Raw genomic sequence first — 21,794 nt, forward strand, 5'->3', positions numbered from 1 at the left:
CTGCTGAGTTCCTCCAGCATTTTGTGTGTGTTGGTCGGATTTCCAGCATCTGCAGACTTTCTCTCGTTTCTGATTTGATTACTACTCTGGGAGGTCTCTTCCTTGGACGCCTAAACTGAAGAAGTTTAAATCTTCCCTTTGATGGGAGTTCAGTGAAACCCTCTCTCACTGCTCTCCCACTGTGATCCCTGCTGCTCTCCAACTCTTTGACCATGTGCTTATCCAGACCAGCTACTATAGCCATGTATCCTTTCTGGGAACATGTCTCCGCCACCAGCTTATCATCCTTCCCCCTCCAGGTTTCACCTGTCACCTTGTGTTTCACTCTCTCCTCTCCCCACCTTTCAAGTCTACTCCTCAGCACTTTTTCTCCAGTCCTGCCAAAGGGTTTCGGTCCGAAACGTCATCTGTACACTTTTCCTAGCTGCTGCCTGACCTGCTGAGTTCCTCCAGCATTTTGTGTGTGTTGCTTGGATTTCTAGCATCTGCAGACTTCTCTTGTTTGAGCTCATAAGGTAGAAATGTGGCCATAATCTGAGTCCCAGGCAGCCCAGAAACAGTTGGCAAAGCCACCCCAATGGTCTCCCAAATGCTTGCTCTTATGTATATGCTATATACAAATTGGACATTTCTATCTTGGAGACGATCTGTAAAAGGAGATGGAAATCAAGGCCAGCAAATAATAGAATTTAACCTAATAACTAAATCAATTACTGAAAGGTCTCTTGTTGCAGTTAAGTGATAGAGATGTCCATCCTGGGTGTGAAAGGGCAGCTACAAAAGCAAAATATTTCTTTTTCCTTAAATTAAGATATGATTTACAGTATTGTAGAAATGCATGGATTCTGTTTCTCCTCTTCAAGACAGCAGGTACTTCCAAGATTTCACCAGACAGATGACACATCGTCTCCATTCTTGGAGCAGATTCACATTCAAACATAATATGGACATTCAATCCTTTGGATATAGATTTATACAATCTAGACTATAAAGTTCAAAGTTATACTGTAGACCTGTTCTAACTTGGCAGAACAAGGTTAGATGTTATTATGTCATCTGAACCTCTTATTATTCTGTCATTCATCATCTGCCTATGCTATTATATTACAGAGAATGCGCATAACATGGTGTGGAAATAAAAACTGATCTGACTGAATGGCACGAGAAAAGGCACTTTCCCCATTTGATGTTAGATCTGGCCATGCAGAAGATCATCACTCCCTGAGAGTGAGTCAGATAGCGCTGGGCTTGGTCCACTTCAAAGGCTTCAGCACAAACATACAGGTCAGCACGTTGGTGCGGTGCTGAGAGAATGCTGCTCCACCAGCTGCCACTTCTTCATGATGTTATCCTGAAATGTTGTCTACCCTTGCAATTGGAGGTAAAGGTACCTTTCTGAAGAAATGCAAGGAACTGTCCTGGTGTCCACATCCGTATCCATCCCCATCCCACAATCAATATCAGAAAAACAACTGAACTGGTCACTACCACAGTGCTGCTTATGACAACTGGCTCTTGGGCTTCTGCATTAAATAGCCCCCTCTCTTCAAAAGTGTTTCACTGACTGCACTGTTCTGCAAGACACTCTGAGATGATGGCACTGTATAAACGTGAGCACTTTTCTTTATTGCTTAGAGTATAGTTCAGCTAATTTGTGCCATTTATGAGAATAGTTCTGAGGATGAGGGACTACATTTACCAGGGTAGGTAAGGGAGAATTTGACTGTTTTCTTTAAGAAACGAAGAGGAGATCTGATAGAAGTATGTGAAACAAAGGACCTAGACACGGTGAATCATGGGAAACTGCTTCCTTTTCGCTGGGGTTGAAGATAAGACATCAGATATGTAAAGGAGAAGAGAATCCAGAGCGTACATGAGGAAAAACTTTCAATGCAGTGTGTCGTTGGTAATTGGAATGCGCTGCCTGTGAGGGTGCTTGAGACCGATTTTAAAGGGGCCTTCAACAGAAAATTGGATAAATATCTGGTGAAGAAAAATTAGCAAGGCTGGGGTTGGAACATGTGAGGTGCTTTGGCATAGACCTGATCCTGACATAGTGGGCAACTGGTCTCCTTCTATGTTCTAACAATTCTATGATTCATGAACGAACAGTTTTAACTTGCGTATCTTTAAATGGGAACACCATTCAAATAAAAGCTCTACTCATTACAGAGGGTGGAATAACTTTTAACTTAAATTCATGCAGCAAGCTTAAGGAATGCTCAACAATGTTTTGCAGATAAATGGACAAAATAAAAATGGATACTAAATCAGGAATATACTTATTAGAGGGGATAACAGAAAAACTCAGGGGCAAAAAAAGAATATTTTAAAGGGCTTTAAAGGCAGAGAGGTAGTGCATTTTAGGAAGGGAACTTAAGGAAGGAGGATCAAAGGACCAGTAAGTGAGGCAAAGAGTGAAAGCCACAATCAGTATTTTCAAAGGTCTACGGGAGAGAAAGCGCTTCCAACCACTAAAATAAAATCACTTTCCCATCTGAAGGATTTAATTTAAGGTAGGCAGAAAGAGGGCTGCACTTGAATGCCATGGGAAAGTGAGCTTGCATTGGAGGTAGATGGAAAAACTGAACAGAATTATCAGTGAGAATACGATCCTTTCAGTGTGGTAAAATGTGAAGAGTGGAAAGATGTGTCTGATGATGGCATTGTGGGAGACTCAGTACAAATGACTGTGGGTCATCCATTGAATTTAGAGACCAGCATGGTGCAAAGCAAAGGCAAAGGGCAGAAGATGTAGGGACAGGAGCTTGAGAAATGAAATGGGCTACTCTATTGTGAGCCGAAATCCACATCTGAGGCATTGGAAAGACATACTGGAGCTACTCAAATGCAAAGTCAATCACAGATACAGAAACCTAGAACTAATGAATTTAAAATGAGTAATGTAATATTGTCAGATGGCAGGGGTGGAGATACATCTCTACAAAAGCTGGTTTATATCATTTGGTTGTCCTGGTTATGTGACCACTGATGCTAGGCAATCTTTGTAGAGTATTGATAATGGTTGGTGGGGTCACCTGTCTTGTAAAGACACTGCCCAGAAGTCGGCAATGGCAAAGCACTTCTGTAGAAGAATTTGCCAAGAACAATCATGGTCATGAGACATGGCACGTAATGATAATGATGATAAATGTAACGTTGGAGCCAGCATGCATAAAGCAGATGTTGTTTAACAAGACTATCCCAGGATACAGGATAGGAAGGTGCTGAACCGAGTAAGCAAGTGAAGAGAAAGCAATCAACCATTAGAATGAGAGGCGAGGATGAAAACTAGAAGGTTAAAAAAAAAGCTTCCAGTTTAATACTGCACCACAAATGAGCACTGAAATAGATGAAGTCTTGGTAAGGTAAAGAGAAGGGGATTTTGAGTACAACGAGAAGAAAGAATCTTTCAGTCTGCCCATATAAAAGGGTGGATTAGCCTGGATCAATCTACTCGCATCTTGACACTTTACTTAAAGGAAATAAGGTGAAGGAGAGAAGTACAACTTCTCACAGTATCACAACTCTGGTGAGTTTATTTAATCCTCAGATGCTTTCTGTGTGGAGTTTGCAAGTTGTCTCCCACTTTTGTCAGGAGTTCAGGCTTCCACTCACATTACAAAATTGTGCTGGTAGGTTCACGGACAGCTGCAATTGACCCCTTAGTACCTGGGGGAGGAAGAGAGAGGACGGGGGTGGACGGGGTGGGGGATGGAACAGGTGGTGGTGGTGGGAGAGGAGGGGGGAGGGGAGGGGAGGGGGAGGAGGGGAGGAGGTGGAGGGAAGAGGGGAGGAGGGAAGAGGGGAGGAGGGAAGGGGAGGAGGGAAGAGGGGAGGAGGGAAGAGGGGAGGGAATATATTGCTAAGTTAAAGGAAAACAAGGGAGGGGAAATAAGATCAACAGGCTTGCTCTACCAAGACTGGATACTTCCTACACCACACTAAATAACAGTGGAAGTGAATGGTACTGGTTGGATCAGCATTCCATGAAGATGTGGAAGGTGATCCTGATGGAAGTGATCAAAGGTTGGGACCAGGAAACTGGAAATTACTGGAGGATCAAGGACATGAAAGGAGTTGTGACTGCAGTTAAGAAGACTGTAAAAGTTGAAAAAAAATACACACACACACACACAATGGAAGAAATGATTCCACAGTTAAGAACAGGCTAAAATGATCAACAGAATGACATCCTGTTTATGGGATAAGATTTAGACTGTGCTGGGCTGGGTCTTATGATGTTGGAACTGCAAAGATTTGCAGAGTAGACAAGGCCAGTGATGGTATGGTAAGTAAAGGTTGACTGCTTGATAGTGAAATTATTGCTTAAGCACAGACAAATTCAACATCTGTGAGAGCAAATTAAATAGTGCCTTGCTGTTAAGGCTAATTCTTTCAATGACCAAATTAACAGGCCAGAATACAGACTATGGGTCTCGGCCTGAAACGTCGACTGTACCTCTTCCTAGAGATGCTGCCTGGCCTGCTGCGTTCACCAGCAACTTTGATGTGTGTGGCCAGAATACAGTCATACTTTGTGACTTTCAGCCAAAATCTTATCCTAATCAATTACAAATTATCAGTTCAATAGAAACTTTAGCTTTTGCAAACACTTGAATATTCAACAAACTGTTTCTGCTGTTCTTGAGTCTTTTAGGTGCAAAGAAGATATTAAAATTATTTCCAGTTTAATGTACCTGTTTTGAAAGTCCTTTCAAAAGACCATCATTCACTTGTAGTGTGAAGTCTCCAACATTAATCTTCCCACACTCTGCTACTGGTTGACCAGGAACTTGTTTATGTATTCTCGCTACATTCCTGCAGTATTCAGAAGCATTTTCATTGCACCCAGCACAATCCAAACCTAACCCAAAGGAATCCTTCAACAACTTGACCTTGGATGTATTTTCTGTAACAGGAGAATGAATAATTGTTGATATTTAAAGTAAAATGAATTACAAAAACAGCTCAGTGTGAAATATGATTTTAAAAGGGCTGAACCTCATGCACAAAACTACAGTCCACTGCAAGGTCATTTGGCTTGTTGCATGGGCACCAGGTGTAAACCATTAAAAGCATTTAACCTACTTCTTCAATATTTTGAAGACTATGACTGAATCTGAAGACATTATAAATAATATCATCCACACATTAGAATCAATTTCTTATCTGTTCTGTAAAGGCTCCATCATTTAAATAGTTCTATCATATTTTCATTTCATATTCACTGTTTTAAATAAACCAACCCAAGCTTCTCCAATCCATTTACATTACAATGCTCCCTCATCCATGAAATTAATCAAGTTAATACCTTCTGGCTTACACTAAAGAAATCTGATTTCCTAAATAATATGGCGCCAAAAAGTGAGTATGCTAGTTCTTTTTGGACAGACAGCACTTTAAATAGGTTTAATAAAACTTGCTTCTTTCTGCAGATTAACCCTTTACTTACAAAGCTAAGAATTCCATAAAATGTTTTAACCAATTACGTGTCTTCAAAGCGCGTGCAAAATCCCCAGACTTCTCTTTTCTTGCACCCACTCCTAAATTGCATCACTAGGCACATTTCACCCTTCTTATTAAGTTCATTAAAAAATATCAGCTCGTATTCTACTATTTTGAATTTTACTTTCCATGAACCAATTTCCACAGTGTATCTACATTCTCTTGATGTCTATTCTTTCTTCCTTACTATTTACTGCACTTCCAAGTTTTGCATCACTTGAAAATTCTAAAATTCACTTGCACCCTCAACTCCCAAGTCAAAATATAAATTAAGAACTGGTCCTAGAAATCAACCCTGGGTAGCACTACTGTATACTTCCATCTTGGCCAAAAATCACTCATTCAACAGTGTTTACTTTCCCAAAGCTAACTTTACACAAAAGCTGCTACTGCAGCACGTTTTTTTTTGCATGCGTCATTCGCTTTTACTAATAAACCTAAAACATCATACTTTATCAAAGACTTCTTTGAAAGTGTAATCCAGGCAGCATTTTGGTGAACCTCTTCTCCACATCTTCCCTGTAATGGGGCAACCAGAGCAATGCAGAGAACTGTTTGTGCATAGCGTACCTACGTCATTAGCATAAATAGCTAAACCTCAGTTACGTTCTTACAAATTTTGAATATCACTGTTCTTTACCTGCAGTACAAGCATGGTCTTTGGCAGCTGATGACGTGAGATTTGTTCCCAATTTTCCTTTGTCTATTGGTTGACACGGTCCATTTTGACTGGTTGTTGATGGAGGTGTGCACTGTGGAGTTACTGGAGCATGGACCTTGGCTGCAGGAAGCTGTCCTTTCTCCAATAATAGAGTAACCAACTGCAAATAAAGAAATGCTTTATATAGTTTTCTTTGAGACTGAATCTACAAAGCATTTCTAAACATTACAGAATTGCTTTAGTGTCACATTAATGATAAAGCTTGAAACTTAATGCCTCCTTTAGATATACTTTGTCCTACGTGATAGCATCGATACGGCACAGTGCATAAAATTGCAGTAGAATGTCAGTATAAGTGAGGCGAGAAGAGTTGATAGGCAAGTGGTAGATTACATTTATGTAAAATTAGATTTTGGTTAGAAGAATGAAGAGAGGCACAATTTTAAAAGGAGTAGAGGGGCTGAATATTGTGGGTACAAATGTGCACAGATCATAAAGAATCTTAGTGAGAAACTGGATCAGCTAAAGTTCCGTCGACTACACTTCAGGAAAGATTTAATGCAATTATTCCAGGGACGAGGGAATTTAATTACTTAGTAAGACTGCAGTAGTTGGGAAACCTCTCCTTGTAAAAAAAAGTTGTTAAAGGTGGGGGCCAGAAGGGGAGTTTGTGGGAGGTATTTAACATCACATAGGGTGCAGGTAAAGTAGATAGAGAGAAACTTCCCAGTGGTGAGAGGGAAAGAAGCAGAGGACAAAGAACCAAAACAGAAATGAGAGAAAGCAAAATTGTTTCAGGAAAAGAGTGCTCAGGGTTTGGAATGCACTACCAGTGGTAGTGATGAGATCGCATCAATATCATCTTCAAAAGGAAATTTTGTACAAAAACATTGACAGGAGACAGAAAGGGACTACCTAGATCATTCCTATATAGAGCTGGCCTAGACAGGGCGATAGGAGACAGAAAGAGACTACTTTGATCATTTCTACATACAGCTGGCCTAGGCAGGATGAAATGAGTATCAGCTTCTCTGCAGTGGCCTGATTGTGCTTCTGCAATTTCCTTTCAAGCACTGGACGTACCTTCAAAATGATGGCCGTAACAACTGCCCATGTTCTGTAAAGGTACAATGCATTCTCTTTGATTGGAACATAATATAAAATGTTATAAGGGATGAAGAGCTTTGAAAAGACACCAATGAAGACTTGAAATAAAATGTAACATCACAGGGAAAGCTTAGTTGATGCTTTAAATGTAAACAAACAATATAAATTAAAAAGACAAGAGATTCTGCAGATGCTGGATATCCAGAACCACACACATACAAAATGCTGGAAGACCTCGGCAAGTCAGGCAGCATCCACAGAAAGGAATAAACAGTCGAAGTTTTAGGCAGGTGTATGGGGTTGAGTGGGATCTAGGATCAGCAATGATGGAATGGCAGAGCAGACTCGATGGGCTGAATGGCTTAATTCTGCTCCTATGTCTTATGGACCTGTTGAGTTTCTCCAGCATAATGAATCAGCATAGTTGGAATAAGTATTATGAGACTATGACCCAATATTATAAGTATTATCAGACAGAATTGTTCAAAAAAAGCTTTAGATGAGAAAATCTGCAGATGCTGGAAATCCAAAGCAATACACACAAAATGCTGGAGGAACTCAGCAGGTCAGACAGCCCTGATGGATGTTTCAGCCCGAAACATCGACTGTTTACTCTTTTCCATGGATGCTGAGTTCCTCTAGCATTTTGTAGGTATTGCTTTAGATGGTTAACTTGGCATATTATTTGTGCCAAAGAACTTTAAGGTAAATTTGTAGCACCCAATTATGTTGTAGCAGCTAATTACATAAATTAAATAGCAATATGAATTTAAGTAGGAAAGGGTGATTTTAATCCATAATAACCATCCTTTCAACACTTGCACCATAAAGATTTTAGACAAATTCATAACATAGTAAATACATACAAGGAAACTTCAACATTTCCCCTTTTCTCTCTTCCAAGAGGTTATTAACAGAAACTGCTCAACATCAAGATAAGGCCTTAAAAGGCATCAAGTGACATTTAACAGCAATTTCCACTAGCCTCAGACTGTCCAGACAGTAATTATTCCATATTTACATGGAAATACTTCATCAGTAAACTTACCATGAATTTGTACACATCCTGTCTCCTCATCTTAAAGAAATCATGACTAAAGTGGTAATAGCCATTTTTGATTAAAGTTGTTTCTAAAGTATCAGGTTGTGAAGGAAAAGATGTGGCCTGGGCAGCAAGTGATGCTCAAGTTGGTTCACTTTATATTTACCAAAACCAGTTGCATGTTAGGAATGTATCTAAAATGATGATCTGCATACCTGCCCTGTGCTCCTCAGCGTTTCGACAGCTTGTTTATGAGTTGCACCCTCCAAAGAGATATTATTCACGGAAAGAACACGGTCACCTAAAATGAGCCAGCAAAACTTTAGCAAAAAACACGTAACTGTAAACTTCCAAACCACATATAGCAAGTTCTGATTGCTGAACGAATATGGATGCTAAATGATTTCCCTCTTCAATGATAAAAAGGGTAGAGACATTGTATCAAAATTATTCTAAAATTATTTGTGTCAGTTAAAGACAAAGCAGAAGACTTCAAATTCCTCAGTGATAATGCACTGGAAGGATGTACTGTGGAATTTTCACCGTTGGGAGATTAATTCCTGGGATAATTTTTGACATTTTTTATTTTACTACTGTGTTGCAATGGCAGTATGCATGGCACGATGAAAGAAAAGCTGACATAAATTTAACAGTTGTTTGCCTTCATAAAGTCCTGATCCGGTATCATTACTATTCTATATAATATGATGATAAAGTTAATCTGAGCAAAAAATGTCCATTAATGCATTATTTTGGACAAATGCCAAAAATTGGGGACTATAATAATTTGGAAGTACTGCTCCTTAAGAGACTTGATATTGCAAAATATAATTTGTGAATAACTTCAAATGTGCAATTTTTTATCAGCATCAGCATAAATAACTCACCTTTCCTAATTCGTCCATCAGCCTCAGCTGCTCCCCCTGGTATTATGGCTTTTACATAAATCCCACCATGTCGCACACTTGTGTTTATACCACCCTAAAGTAAAACAAATGCATAGAAAGAAGGATAACTAACTGGTTAAAAAAAACACACAGAGGGAAGTTTTTAAAAATGTTTTTTAATGAAATTCTTTCACAGCAAATAATAAGGAATGCAGGTGGGAAAAGAACAAAAGATGACAGATACATTTACTAATAAGTTGTATATGTAAACTTAAGAAAAGGAACTTCCCTTATTTACTAAGCTTCATGTATATTGTATGAGAGGAGAGAATGGACTTTGAGGTGTATAAACATAACAGACTTTAAATATTTGTAAGGGAGAGAACTGATAGCTTTGCCAAGCATAAAAGTGAACAAGTTATGTTGTGTCTATAGAAAGTCATTTCTTGTTGTGGGAAGGATGTGGAGCCTCTGATATAGCAAACAGAGTTCACTAACTCACATACAGAATGAGTTGTCTTAAAGCAATAATCATTGTGCCTTTTGCTGAAAAGGGAAGCATTAAGGAAAGATCCAAACTATGTCCCAAATATTGGAAAGGTTTTTAAGAAGGCTGGAGAGTATTGAAGGATATTTTCCAATGGTAGGTGAATTAGTGACAAGGCATACAAGTTTATGAAAGGGAAATTAAAAGAAATCAAGACCAATAGAGAGGAAAAACAGCAATTTTGAAAACAGGCTTTATCATTTCCTCGGGTAAAATACAAACTTTCAAGAGTAAAGTAACTTTAAAATAATAGTTATTTTGATAGATTCACCTTAAAGAAGTTGTTAAATTATTTATTTAAAAGCTATGTGCATTAACACCCACTGCTTTAATAAACAGCTGGCAACTGGTTGAGCATGACTTTCTGCCCACGATTTGTATCTGGATGGCTGAACTTGCTGACAAACAAGTTCATTTCCAATATGCTGAAGACCTTGCACAGCAGGTGGGTATTCCAAGGATGATAGTGTCATGTGGGTGAGGCACAGACTGGTTCATTGTAAAGGTAGTCAACAAAGCCAGAACCCAAGTTTATGAATTCTTTCAAGTATCTTTCAGTACATTTAACAAACAATTATGTCAAATTACCAGTTTAAGAAAATTCAAATAAGTACAAATGTTTGTAAAATCATTTAAAACATTCTAAATCATTAACTGATTAGACACTTTAATGTGTCCAATGAAACACATAACTAATCTTAATTTTTTCCTGATTCCTTTTATCTATTCCTGTCCATGGGGTTGTAACCAGGTGCAGGATCAGTGGAGAAATTCTTCAGTCTATGTGCTGGGGAATCAACAAGTTCCTGCTCCACTGCAGGAGTCCACACAGGATACAGCAGCAAATGCAGCCAGAAATTTATTGGTAGAGCTTATTCCCTGAGGCTGAACATCTTGCAGAGGAATCCTTTAATTCCAGTAACTGTCAGGTCTGCACTGTGTTTCCTAGTACATTCAAAGCCAATGCTGTATGCTCAATATACACTTCTTCCAGTTTGAATAAAAACCCATATTGCAAATGACTCTCACAGCATTTATTTTTGAATATATACAAGTCTTCTTGGGCAATGACAATTAGGGACAAAATGCAAAGAAAAATTAATTTGTTTCAAAAGAAACATCAAGAAGGACCTAAGCAACTTTAACCTATAATGATTGTAAATCTGATGAACTAAGGAAAAAGTTTTAGACAAAGAGAAAATGAAGCCACTTGTTTAAGCTTCTGTTGACAATTGTGATGCTGAAAAGCTAACATACCTTGAGCAGTAACACAAATAAGCCAGTATTTTTCCATGTTGGTTATCCATTATCTGTCCAATCAAGATGTGTTACCTTTATCTGATAGAAAATTGCACGTCTGTGAAATGTAGGGCAGATTTTCCTCCCTTTCAAAGGTTTATTTTCTAGATAAAAGTTGTAGCAAGTAGGAGGAGAGAGAGAAGTAACCAGGTCTCCATCTGCTTTACAACCTCAGGATCTCCAAGTCTCCTTCAGGTGCAGTTTCATCTCATCTAGTATTCATGTGGACAGGGAAGAGGAAAGGCAAGAGTGATCCCGTTACTTCATCTTCTCATCATTCCCCTCACAGGGCACTCCAAGGTGATACAAACATCTAAGAGATCCAATAATTAGGCAAAGTCGACCAGAAAAGTAATTGATCCTTTTCACTTGTACAATGTTAATCAAGTTCTTTAGCTCTGAAGGTCTTCTGATTGCTTATAATCTAATAAGAAAATGGTGGTTCCTTAAGTTTGTTATAGCCATAGGGTGGTTTAAGCTCCCACTACTATTTAATACTCCTAATGGCATGCATGGTTAGATAGAGCTCTTAAAGACAGCGGAGTCAAGGGATATGGGGAGAAGGCAGGAATGGGGTACTGATTGTGGATGATCAGCCATGATCACAGAGAATGGCGGTGCTGGCTCGAAGGGCCCAATGGCCTATTCTTGCACCTATTGTCTATTGTCTATCTCAAATAGCCTCTGACAACCAAGTTGAGCTCTTGGTCTTCATGAGCATTTAGCTACTAAGCCTGGCAGAGCCGTTTCTACTGACAGGAGGCTAAGGCCGCTTTGGGAGATGGAGCTCGTCAGCTGTAGTTGGCAACTCATAGAGGAGAATGAAAACGCTAATCTCAAACCCTCTGTTGCCTTGTGGCTATACCCACACTCACAGAGAAGACTTCGGGAGTAAACGCCAAGGAAAATTCTGGAGCAGGAGTCCCTAAGGCAGTCCTACATTGAGCTCAGTGCGGACTGGCAACTCCTGTGACACTGCTGGTGCCAAGCTGTTCCTCTGGATTTGTCAGCTGTGTGGAGAGGGGAAACCTGCTCTATGGGCTTGCTTTCTATATCACACCGGCCTGGCTTGCGTATCACAGAGACAGCAGGAATGCAACATCCATGGTCGATCCCAGCCAACAAAAAGAGCCTCAAAAGAACAAGGTTTCCCTATTGTAGCAGACACTTTCATTGCCGTGAGCATTAAAGACCTAATTCTATAAATTGCACGTCCACTGATACCCGAGTAATCCTGGTTCCTAACAGGATTGGGAAGGCAAGAATATTACTGATAATTTGTAACACACACAGATAAATTAGCCCACGACTCCTGAAAACTGGCTCCATTGAATTTACATTCTACATGATCTAAAACTGAACTGAAATAGAGGAAAGGAAGTCTGAAAACCTTGCCAAACAGTACCGTGACACTTATGCCCAAGCTATTCTCTATTTTTGACAACTCCACTTCAAAAATATCGCCTGGTTTTAGCACGGTGTTGCTTTTCATATCAGGAAATACTCTTCTTTTGGTCCTTGCCACTGGAGAATCCTTCATGTAAGAAAAAGTTAAGATTAGTTTAAACAGCAAAATGGAATATTCAATTAGCCTTTTCTTTTTTCTCCCTCATTTTTATCATTCAAAGACAGGAAAAGACTTTACAGTCTTTGAATGATATAGAAAAAATACTATTTTCATAGACATACTTTTTCCATTCTCAAGTGCAGCCAAGTATATTAACTCAATTTAGTCCGATGAAGACAAAACACAAAAGTATAGGAAAATAATAGGTAAGAATTGGTCATTTCAAGTTTTTTTTGTAAATTATATTACCACTAAAAGATGGTGAACAAATTTCACGATATATGACAGTGATATTAAACATTCTGATTATGGTTTTAATTTAAGGAGGTAATTTCAAGTTTGATACACTGTTCCCAAAAGTAGCTTGGCATGGTATTATAAAACAGTATGAACTGACTTCCACAAAAATCTGTTATAATGCAATGATGAGAAACTCTTAATAGTTTAGAGAACACAACATATTGTGTAGACTGTGAAAAGTTCTAGTCTTCGTACATGCAGCATATAGTTAACTAATCTAGACGAACAAAATTACAAATGGATTTTGCACCTTCATAGTCAGGGGTAAAAAAAGAGGCAGCAGAAAATTAACAATTCCTCAAGATATTCCAAATCAACTCATAATCATTGCATTGCTATAAAAATTGGGAATGTCTGCACGAGGTTTCAATATAATGATTGTGATGAACTTCCATTCAAACAGCTTGGTATAACCAGGCCAAGGAGCTTTGATGTATCAAATCCCTCATCTTCTGACTTAGCACATTTGAGTCTGATCCTAAAGCCTGGTTTATACTTCTGCGTCAACGCGTAGCCAAAAAGTCTGCGCTGCTGCAAACCCTACGCTAAGCCGACGCGGAACCCTACGCGAAAGCTTGCGTTGCTGCAACATGTTCCTCTCCCAAAATGTAACCGTGCGTCGCGGCAACGCAGAATGCAACAACTGTGATTGGTCTGCTTGGTAGCATCGCATGTCATCCTAGGCTGCAATAGCTTCCCATTGGGCGACTGAAGGGCAGGGAAGGAACTCTGGCTGCAATGCTTTCCATAAAGCTTTACAGACCTCCGAAATTATGGAGGACACATTTTGCACGAGAAAAGACGCTCGCGTCTTGTTTACCCCGAGACTACCATGACCATGAAGCTTTGCGCGGGCAGGTGAGTGCGCATGCGTGACCTGCGCGAATTGCCGAGCAACGCAGACACACCAACGCGCAAGTATAAATGCTCACAACGCGCATAGACCACTTGCGTAGGTTACGGCGTCCAGTTAACACAGAAGCATATACCAGGCTTGATGGAGTCACGGGATTTGAATTTTGATTGTTCTCCTGCTCTTGAATGTAATTTAATGACCTCTCTGAAAGTGTGTACGAATAATGAACATAATCAGGAAGTAATGTCCTTCTCTCCCTTGCTCTAAACTGTCTGCCACAGCCTCGGGGAAGCAGACAATGACTCAAAGACCTCACACCCTGGTCATCCTCTCTTTCCCCCTTCCATCAGACACATGGTATAAAAATTTGAGAACATGTACCACCAGGCTCAAGGATAGCTTCTATCCTGCTGTTTTAAGACCCTTTTACAGACTTCTTACATGACAGAGAACTCCTGATCGTTCATCAAGGCCCTGGCACTTTCTCAAACAATATAAAGATTTAATTATGATTTTAACATGACATAAGCAGCGCGCAGAGAATTCACTCTGAATAGTCGAGTAGGGAATAAATGAAAGAAAAAAATCTTCTGCCATTACTTCAGCTATTTGGAAACTATTGCTTTATACCTCGGAACTTTCCATAGATGTACCCAAAAAAGATGGTAGTGGAGGCAGTGGGTGGGTGAAAATTAGGTGGGGAGGTTGGAAGAGTTGGAGGGGGAAGCACATTACCTTTTCGGGGCTTTGTTGCTCTTGACTGCTAGAATACGTTGCTTCATCCATATCAGAATCGCCCCGATCAGAGCAATCTGTTTCTTTAGGCGTTTCAGTATTAATACTACTTAAATGCCCTGTGCCCTTTAGCACTGTTTGAATCAAGTCCTGCCTTATGCATCGTGTTGTTTTGGAAGCAGTCTGGTGTCTGTGGAGACCATTCACCTGGCTTTGTGAAAGGCCTGCGCTTTCAGTTCGGGAGTCCTGGGAGCTGGTACTTCCTCTTCGCTTTTCTTCAGATGGAACTGAGCCACGGACAGGGTGAGTTCTCTGGTAACTCTGTGATTGATTAAGTTCTTCTGAAGAAGAGACCTCTTCATAATCCTGTTGTCTCACTTTAAGACAAGGACTCTTGGACTGGCTCCTTGTTCCCTTTTTAAGGGGAGGAGATGCTTGACAACAAATGATAAACCAATTAGACATTGCTTCAAGCAATAGTCTGCACTTTTTTAATGAACATTAATATGCATTAATTTTGACTGTATTCTCTTAGTTAAAATAATATTTGCAAATTCAAATCCAGAATATAAGCCCTCATTGTGTCCAACCAAAATCTATAACTCAGTTTTGAGCTTATGCACACTTAAACTATTTAAAGCTCAACTGGATATTTTGCAATCAGTTATACCATGATAAATATCCCACTTAGTTATCTGTCTCAAACACCAAGATTCACCCTCAGGGGCAATGTTAATCTTTAGAGTGGATTTACAATCATTGTGACTGGATGTTCACTTTCAATGCTTTACAGTAAATAACAAACAACACCCTTTGCATGACAAGAGATATCACTTTTCAAATCTATGAGTTATTTCTAGTCTTACTAAAGGTAGTTTCTAATTACCCTCATGGTGAATGACTTTTAACCCACATTACGAGTCAATACAGCCTACACTTGCAGTCCTTGCAACCAACACACTTCCATGTGAGGGATCTCTGAGCTTGAATGCACAATTCAATTCACTGGTTGTGTCATGAATTAATAAGACATGTCCTCCAATTCCACATTGTCTGACCTTACTCAGAACTTTGTAATATTTCAGAATAACAGATTTTTATTTTTTAAACCTAGAACAAGTACCTGAAAGAATGCCAGTTCTTCTGTAAAGTTTCTCTTTTGGCTGAGAGACGACCAGGGTTACATCTTCAGGAGCATTTTGTAAAATTTCCACTGCTGCATTGTGTGCAACGCCTTCTAAACTGATTCCATTTACGGATATCAGATGATCACCTGTAAACAGCAAAGACATAACTACTATTTCACAAGAATTTTTGAAACATGCATAAACCCTATAACATGATGAATTTTGCAAATTCATCTTGGAATTATAATTAATGTAATTGTACTTACTGAGAATTTACTCAACCCTTAAGACAATATTAAGTTTCATATTTTGTAACATTAGGTTTTTTAATTCTACATAGAACAGTACAGCGTAAGAAAACAACCTTCTGGCCATTATAATACCATAAGATATAGGAGCAGAATTATGCCATTTGGCCCTTTGAATCTGCTCTGCCACTTCATCATGGCTGATCCAATTTTCCTCTTAGCCCCAGTCTCCTGTCTTTTCCCCATATCCCTTGATGCTCTGACCAGTCAAGAATTTATCCATCTCTGCTTTAAATATACATAAAGACTTAGCCTCCACAGCTGCCCATAGCAATGAATTCCACAGATTCACCACTCTCTGGTTAAAGAAATTCCTCCTCATCTCCATTCTACAAGGACAACCCTCTATTCTGAGGCTGTGTCCTCTGGTCTTAGATTCTGTCACTATAGGAAACATATCAGGGCAATCAGAGCAAACTAATTAAACACCTAACTAGACTAATCCCTTCTATTTACACAATATCTATATCCTCCCTCATTCTCTGCAAATTCATGTGCCTATCTAAGATGCTCTTAAATGCCTTTATCATATCTGCCTCCACATGCATCTTAACCTTTTGGATAATTAACCTTCTGGGTGATTAATCTCTGCCTACATTTATAATATTATAAAATTCTTCAAAAACTGGAGAATTGGTTTAAAATATTAATATTTAAAATTATACTTTAACTTAAAATATTAATTAATTACAACACTAATTTAATGGTACAAGCCATAGTAAATCCCTATTGAAATGCAATAAACATTAAGTGTTATTCCAAGACAAAACACTAAGGGGTGCACCTAGACAACCACTTGCTGTTAAAACCAATAAACCGCAATGTGTTTAGTTAACCAGCTGAGGCACTGCATCTCTTTCTGGAAGAAAATTGGGAGTTGGGTAAGGAATGCATTAAAATATGTGAAAGAAAACCAATGTCATCTGTTTAGGTCACAGATTCACTCTGGTATCCTGTCTGATAATGAGCTGTCAGATCCGAATGTTTAGGAAATATCAACACTAACAGCCCATAGTCCTAATCCCTACAAGAATAGCCCTTTCAAAACCTGTAGCCTCCTTGCCTGACAACTCACGCGCACAGCAGGGAATTGTGATGATCACGTTGGAGGAGCTGATAATATTACTACTTATCATGTACAACAAACGCAATACAATACCTGGGTTTAACCGCTGATCAAGTTCTGCTGGACCTCCTGGCAAGATTGTTGAGACAAAGATTCCCAAGTCCAGTTTTCCTGTCTTTGCTCCACCAACAATCTGAAAACCTAATTTTAATCAATAATTTGGTGAGTGGCATTATCATTAGAATGCCTACAGTTCTTCATCTTTTGGCCAGAAGAGAACACTGTTGCATGAGGATGAACATCTCAATTTAAATTCACTCTTTGGAATCAGGTAGTTTTTATGCTTTTGTTATTACTTGGTCTAAGCAACTAATTCCATTCACTATCATGCAAGATTTTGTCAAATAATTTTATATGTGTTTGTCCACAAAATTATCCAGATAATTTTATATACCTTTGCTTTAAAATTGTTGATAATAAAATTATTTTGGCAGTTAAATGACATTACTTCAACCATAGATAAACCACACAAACACACTGAGCCAACGTACCCAAACCGTGTTTCACATCCTTCTTCAGCTTTATACATCTAAGCTCCCTTTCTGGTGAAGGCAATGCACTAAATTTCTGATGAAGAGTACCTATCAAATACAAATAGTTCAAAAGTTAGGCTAGTATGACTGCCAATTAAGGAATTACTATAAATAAAAAGTCAACTTGCAAAAAAAAGGAATTGCAATTAATTTCAATGCTGGATTTGGAATTAAAGTGGATTCCAGTTAACTGGGCGATCAGTTAATCAGGGCAGTCACTTATTTGGGACAACTCTTAACGAACAAAAGCAAACCGAGAAAACAGCCAGGATTCCCTTTGTTTATTTGGGATACTATGTCATTTAATTGATGTGAGACGGCTGTCAAGTAGGTTCAAAGTTGCACCAATCATGTGCACTTGTGTGGCTATCAGACATGACACTCTGCTTAGAATGAACACTTTTAAATAGCATCAGTTGTGTTTAAAAAAAAGTGATTTACATCAGTGATAGTTGGCAAGAAATAAGCAATAAAGCAGTTCCAAACCATTTTGCTCACTGTGGTTTCGAGCATCTGGCAATGTCCGAAACGGCCAGGAGTGAAAATGAAACGAGTTCACCACTTCAACAAGTTAGAAATGATGAAGTATTTGAAGGTATCAACATAATCTTGAATGCTACAATGAAAATGAAGATTCGGAGGATATAATCGTCAATAGCATTGTATGAAGGCAGTCCATTATCTGCACTAGGTGCCTGAGCTGATTTTGTTCATTGCGTACACTGGACGAATTCATCCATCACTAACTATTCGGAATTAATACACAGTTTTATAGTACTGTGGTACTATTGGTAGCGTTATAATTTGTTCTGTATTTCATTTAAATGCATAATTTGTTACACAGATGGTCTTTTGTATACCTTTTTAAACTATTTCCATGAAACTTCAGTTAATTGGGACAGCCACTTAATTGTACCAAAATGTACTGGTTCCAATGTATTCCAATTAACTGGAATCCACTGTAAATATGTCAAATCACATTTGCGTAATAATTAAATCCGTCGAACAAACTCTTGGCAATAATTAACACAACCCTGCCCTTCTAAAAACACCTTCAATTTGTTCTAAGCATCGATTAATTAGAAATAAGTACTATTTCACAATGCAGTTGTTTATCCTCATAAAGCTGATTAACATGCCACAGTCTCAAAGCATTTTAAGAGCAATTAAGAGAACGTGAAAGACTCAAATATTTCTGTGCAGAAATTAATTAACATGTCACACAATAATTTAAATGGATAACTAAAAAGTTTGCAATTCGCATCATTGCTCGAGCTCTTGATTAGAGTATACAAAGAAAGGTTTAAGCTTCTCAGTGAGAAAAATAATGACTGCTCAGTTACTGATTTGCTTTTGCTCATTTGCACTTTAAAAACCCAAATTAAACCACAATTAAATCAAAAATTGCAGATTTTCCAGTGCTATATAGGATAATTAGAACACTAATGCTTAAATTTGAATCTATCATCCCCTTACCAATATATTAAAGGCCTCTTGTGCCCAATATATCCATTATACATTCCTACAACAAATCAGTGTCAATTATTTATATGTAAATTTATTTCACCAGAAGAAATTCTGTTTGGGTCATGTTTCAGGGGATGGCACGTCACACAAAAGAAAAGTTAATCAAAATTTATAAATGCTCAATTATCAAGGACTGTAAAAGTTGGATAAAACCCAAACAGCTGATGCAATTAGAAAACATGAATTTTTCCTTTTAGTTCTGTACACAAAGGAACAATACTTCATGTGGCCAGTTCAGCTGGACTACCTAGGGCAAGTACTGTGTATGGCTCAGCATTCTCCAGAGGACATAATAGAACACACCAGGGCCTGCAAACTTCCACACATCTGCTAATAGCTGCTTCAAACTATTATGAATCATGACCAGACTGGCTGCCAGCTTGCTAAAGTAGGATCTTGGGAAGATAATCGAAGTCAGCATAAAAGAGACAAAAAACTTTCAGAAATTTAAGAAAATATCTTCTGAAGATCGGTGGTGAAAAATATATGATTACATTTAGAAGGGTACTATTTTCATATTAATCTATTTAATAAATTCATTAAGTTGAAGTAAGACAAATGTGATTCATCATTAGGAAATCTCAGAATCAATAATGCACTTTAAAAGTTTAGCAAATATTATGTTTTAAAACAAAGAATTGGACAATATGCATGTTATATTTCAGACATCCAAAATTTAAACTAAAATTAGATATATGAAGCAACACACACACAAAATGCTGGAGGAACTCAGCACATCAGGCAGCATCTATGGAAATTAATAAACAGTCAACGTTTCAGGCCGAGACTGTTCTTCAGGACTGAAAGGTAAGGGGAAAGACGACAGAATAAAAAGGTGGAGGAGCAGCTGGTCGAAGAGTCAGAGAGCAGCAGAAATCACAGAGGGGGAGCAGTGAGAGAGAGTTTCACTAATCTCCCATCAAAGAGAAGATTTAAACTTATAACCATGCCATTGATGGGTTTCAGTCCTTACATAAACTATTCTAAATTATTAGATAACTAGGCAAATTATTTAAGCAGCACAAATACACAAAGTAAGAAATAGTGCAACATTTAAAACTGTGTGTGTGCATGTTTTAGAACATGTTACCTTTTTATTCAATATTTCCAATGACGTAAAAACTGACAAAACAGCTTGTGGTGTGCACATCAAGTACAGTACAGGCTTAATTTTCTCCTTGCATGTATTTATTGTAACTAGGAACTGGAGAAATAGAGAACAGGAGTAGAAAAACAGGGTGGCGACCAAGAAAAGCTGAATGATATGAGTGGTGACGGTGCTGACTGAAAGACAGAGGTAAATACACACCTAGAGGATGTGAAAACAGAAGAAATTAACTTGAAATATTATAAAAGAAAGAAAAGAATGAATGCTAGAAATGTGAGCTTGATTACCTGAAAGCATTGGATCCTTAAGTCTATAATGTGCCATGTCAGAAGATGTGGTTCTAACCTTGAGTTTCTATCGAGTTCCATTGGAATACATAAGATTAGGAGTGATCAGTGGCCAGACAATTAACATGAGAGGTAATAGTGAACTGAAGAGATACCTCAGAATCACATGACATGGAATCAGACCCTTGGGCTCACTGACTTCGAGCTGCCCATCAAACAGCCCTATTACGATAACTGTACACTAATCTCATTTTATTATCTGCATGCTCTCATCTGCTCCAACAGATACTGCCTCCCACCTGCTTGAGGGGGAATTTACATTAGTCAATTAACCTACTAGCTTACACATCACTACATGTGGCAGGAAACCAAACGGTCATAGATACGGTGTACAAATTCCACACAAGCAGCAGATGACAGGATTGAATCAGAGTTGCTAGACAGTAACCAGGTAGCTCTGTTAGCTGCACTGTAATGTTGTACCACGATTTGTTGTAAACAGACGTTGAATGCGTATTAATATGGTCTTTACAACAGTATCAATGAAACTTACTCACAGTTAAGGGCTTAGGGGTGTAAACAGGAGCAGAGCATGATCTCTAAATGTGAGCCCCTGAACTTTAACAAGAACTTCCCATCTTGCAGTGATAACCCCTTCTGTAACCCTCTTCCTCTTCTTGGACCTCGGCTCTGGCTTCCTTCCTGCGCTGGATCTTTTCATCTCTAATTGCCAATGAGTCATCAACTGGCTCGACTTCAGCACTCCTCGAGCCTTACCGCTTCTGAACACACTGTCCCCTGCTCTCTCCGCACCAATCTCAACCTCACCATCAAATCTGCAGACAAACGGGTGCTGTTCCTGTGCGGTGGACTAACCTCCGCCTTGCTGAGGCTAGGTGGTAGCTCTCAGACACCTCCACAAAAGATTTCAATACATCTCAACAAAAGGGCCAACCAGTTGCCCTCCATCACCACCCTCCTGAGTCGAGTGGAACTAGTCCTCACCCTCAACGATTTCTCATTTGACTCCTCCCACTTTCTCCAAACTCAAGCGGTAGCGTTGGCAGCCGCATGGTTTCCAGCAATGCATGCCTTTTCCCTGGCTACCTCATTTGCCTTTCTCAATCCCTGGAGACAAACTGTCTTATCAACATATTTTATAAACCTACCAATTGCCACTGCTATCTCGACTATACCTCTTCCCACCCTGTCTCCTATAAAAATTCTCAGTTCCTTCTCACTGCCGCAGCTGTTCCCAGATGAGGCTTT

General features: G+C 38.9%; 1 protein-coding gene across 3 annotated transcripts in view; it reads right to left on the reverse strand.

Moving 5' to 3' along the window:
- Nucleotides 1-21,794, reverse strand: part of ptpn13 (protein tyrosine phosphatase non-receptor type 13) — a 262,225-nt gene that overhangs the window by 79,634 nt on the left and 160,797 nt on the right. For 2 of the 3 annotated variants that reach the window (XM_063043508.1, XM_063043506.1), the window contains exons 20-28: nt 17,562-17,651; nt 17,104-17,211; nt 15,633-15,782; nt 14,510-14,943; nt 12,442-12,585; nt 9,206-9,299; nt 8,534-8,619; nt 6,149-6,329; nt 4,701-4,912 (exon numbers count right to left, since the gene is read on the reverse strand). In XM_063043508.1, the coding sequence (XP_062899578.1) occupies nt 4,701-4,912; nt 6,149-6,329; nt 8,534-8,619; nt 9,206-9,299; nt 12,442-12,585; nt 14,510-14,943; nt 15,633-15,782; nt 17,104-17,211; nt 17,562-17,651 (1,499 nt within the window). The remainder of the gene's footprint in view (nt 1-4,700; nt 4,913-6,148; nt 6,330-8,533; nt 8,620-9,205; nt 9,300-12,441; nt 12,586-14,509; nt 14,944-15,632; nt 15,783-17,103; nt 17,212-17,561; nt 17,652-21,794) is intronic. The other variant, XM_063043507.1, reaches the window with a different exon arrangement.

The sequence above is a fragment of the Mobula hypostoma genome, chromosome 3 (genome assembly GCF_963921235.1).
Source record: "Mobula hypostoma chromosome 3, sMobHyp1.1, whole genome shotgun sequence".
Classification (NCBI taxonomy): domain Eukaryota; kingdom Metazoa; phylum Chordata; class Chondrichthyes; order Myliobatiformes; family Myliobatidae; genus Mobula; species Mobula hypostoma.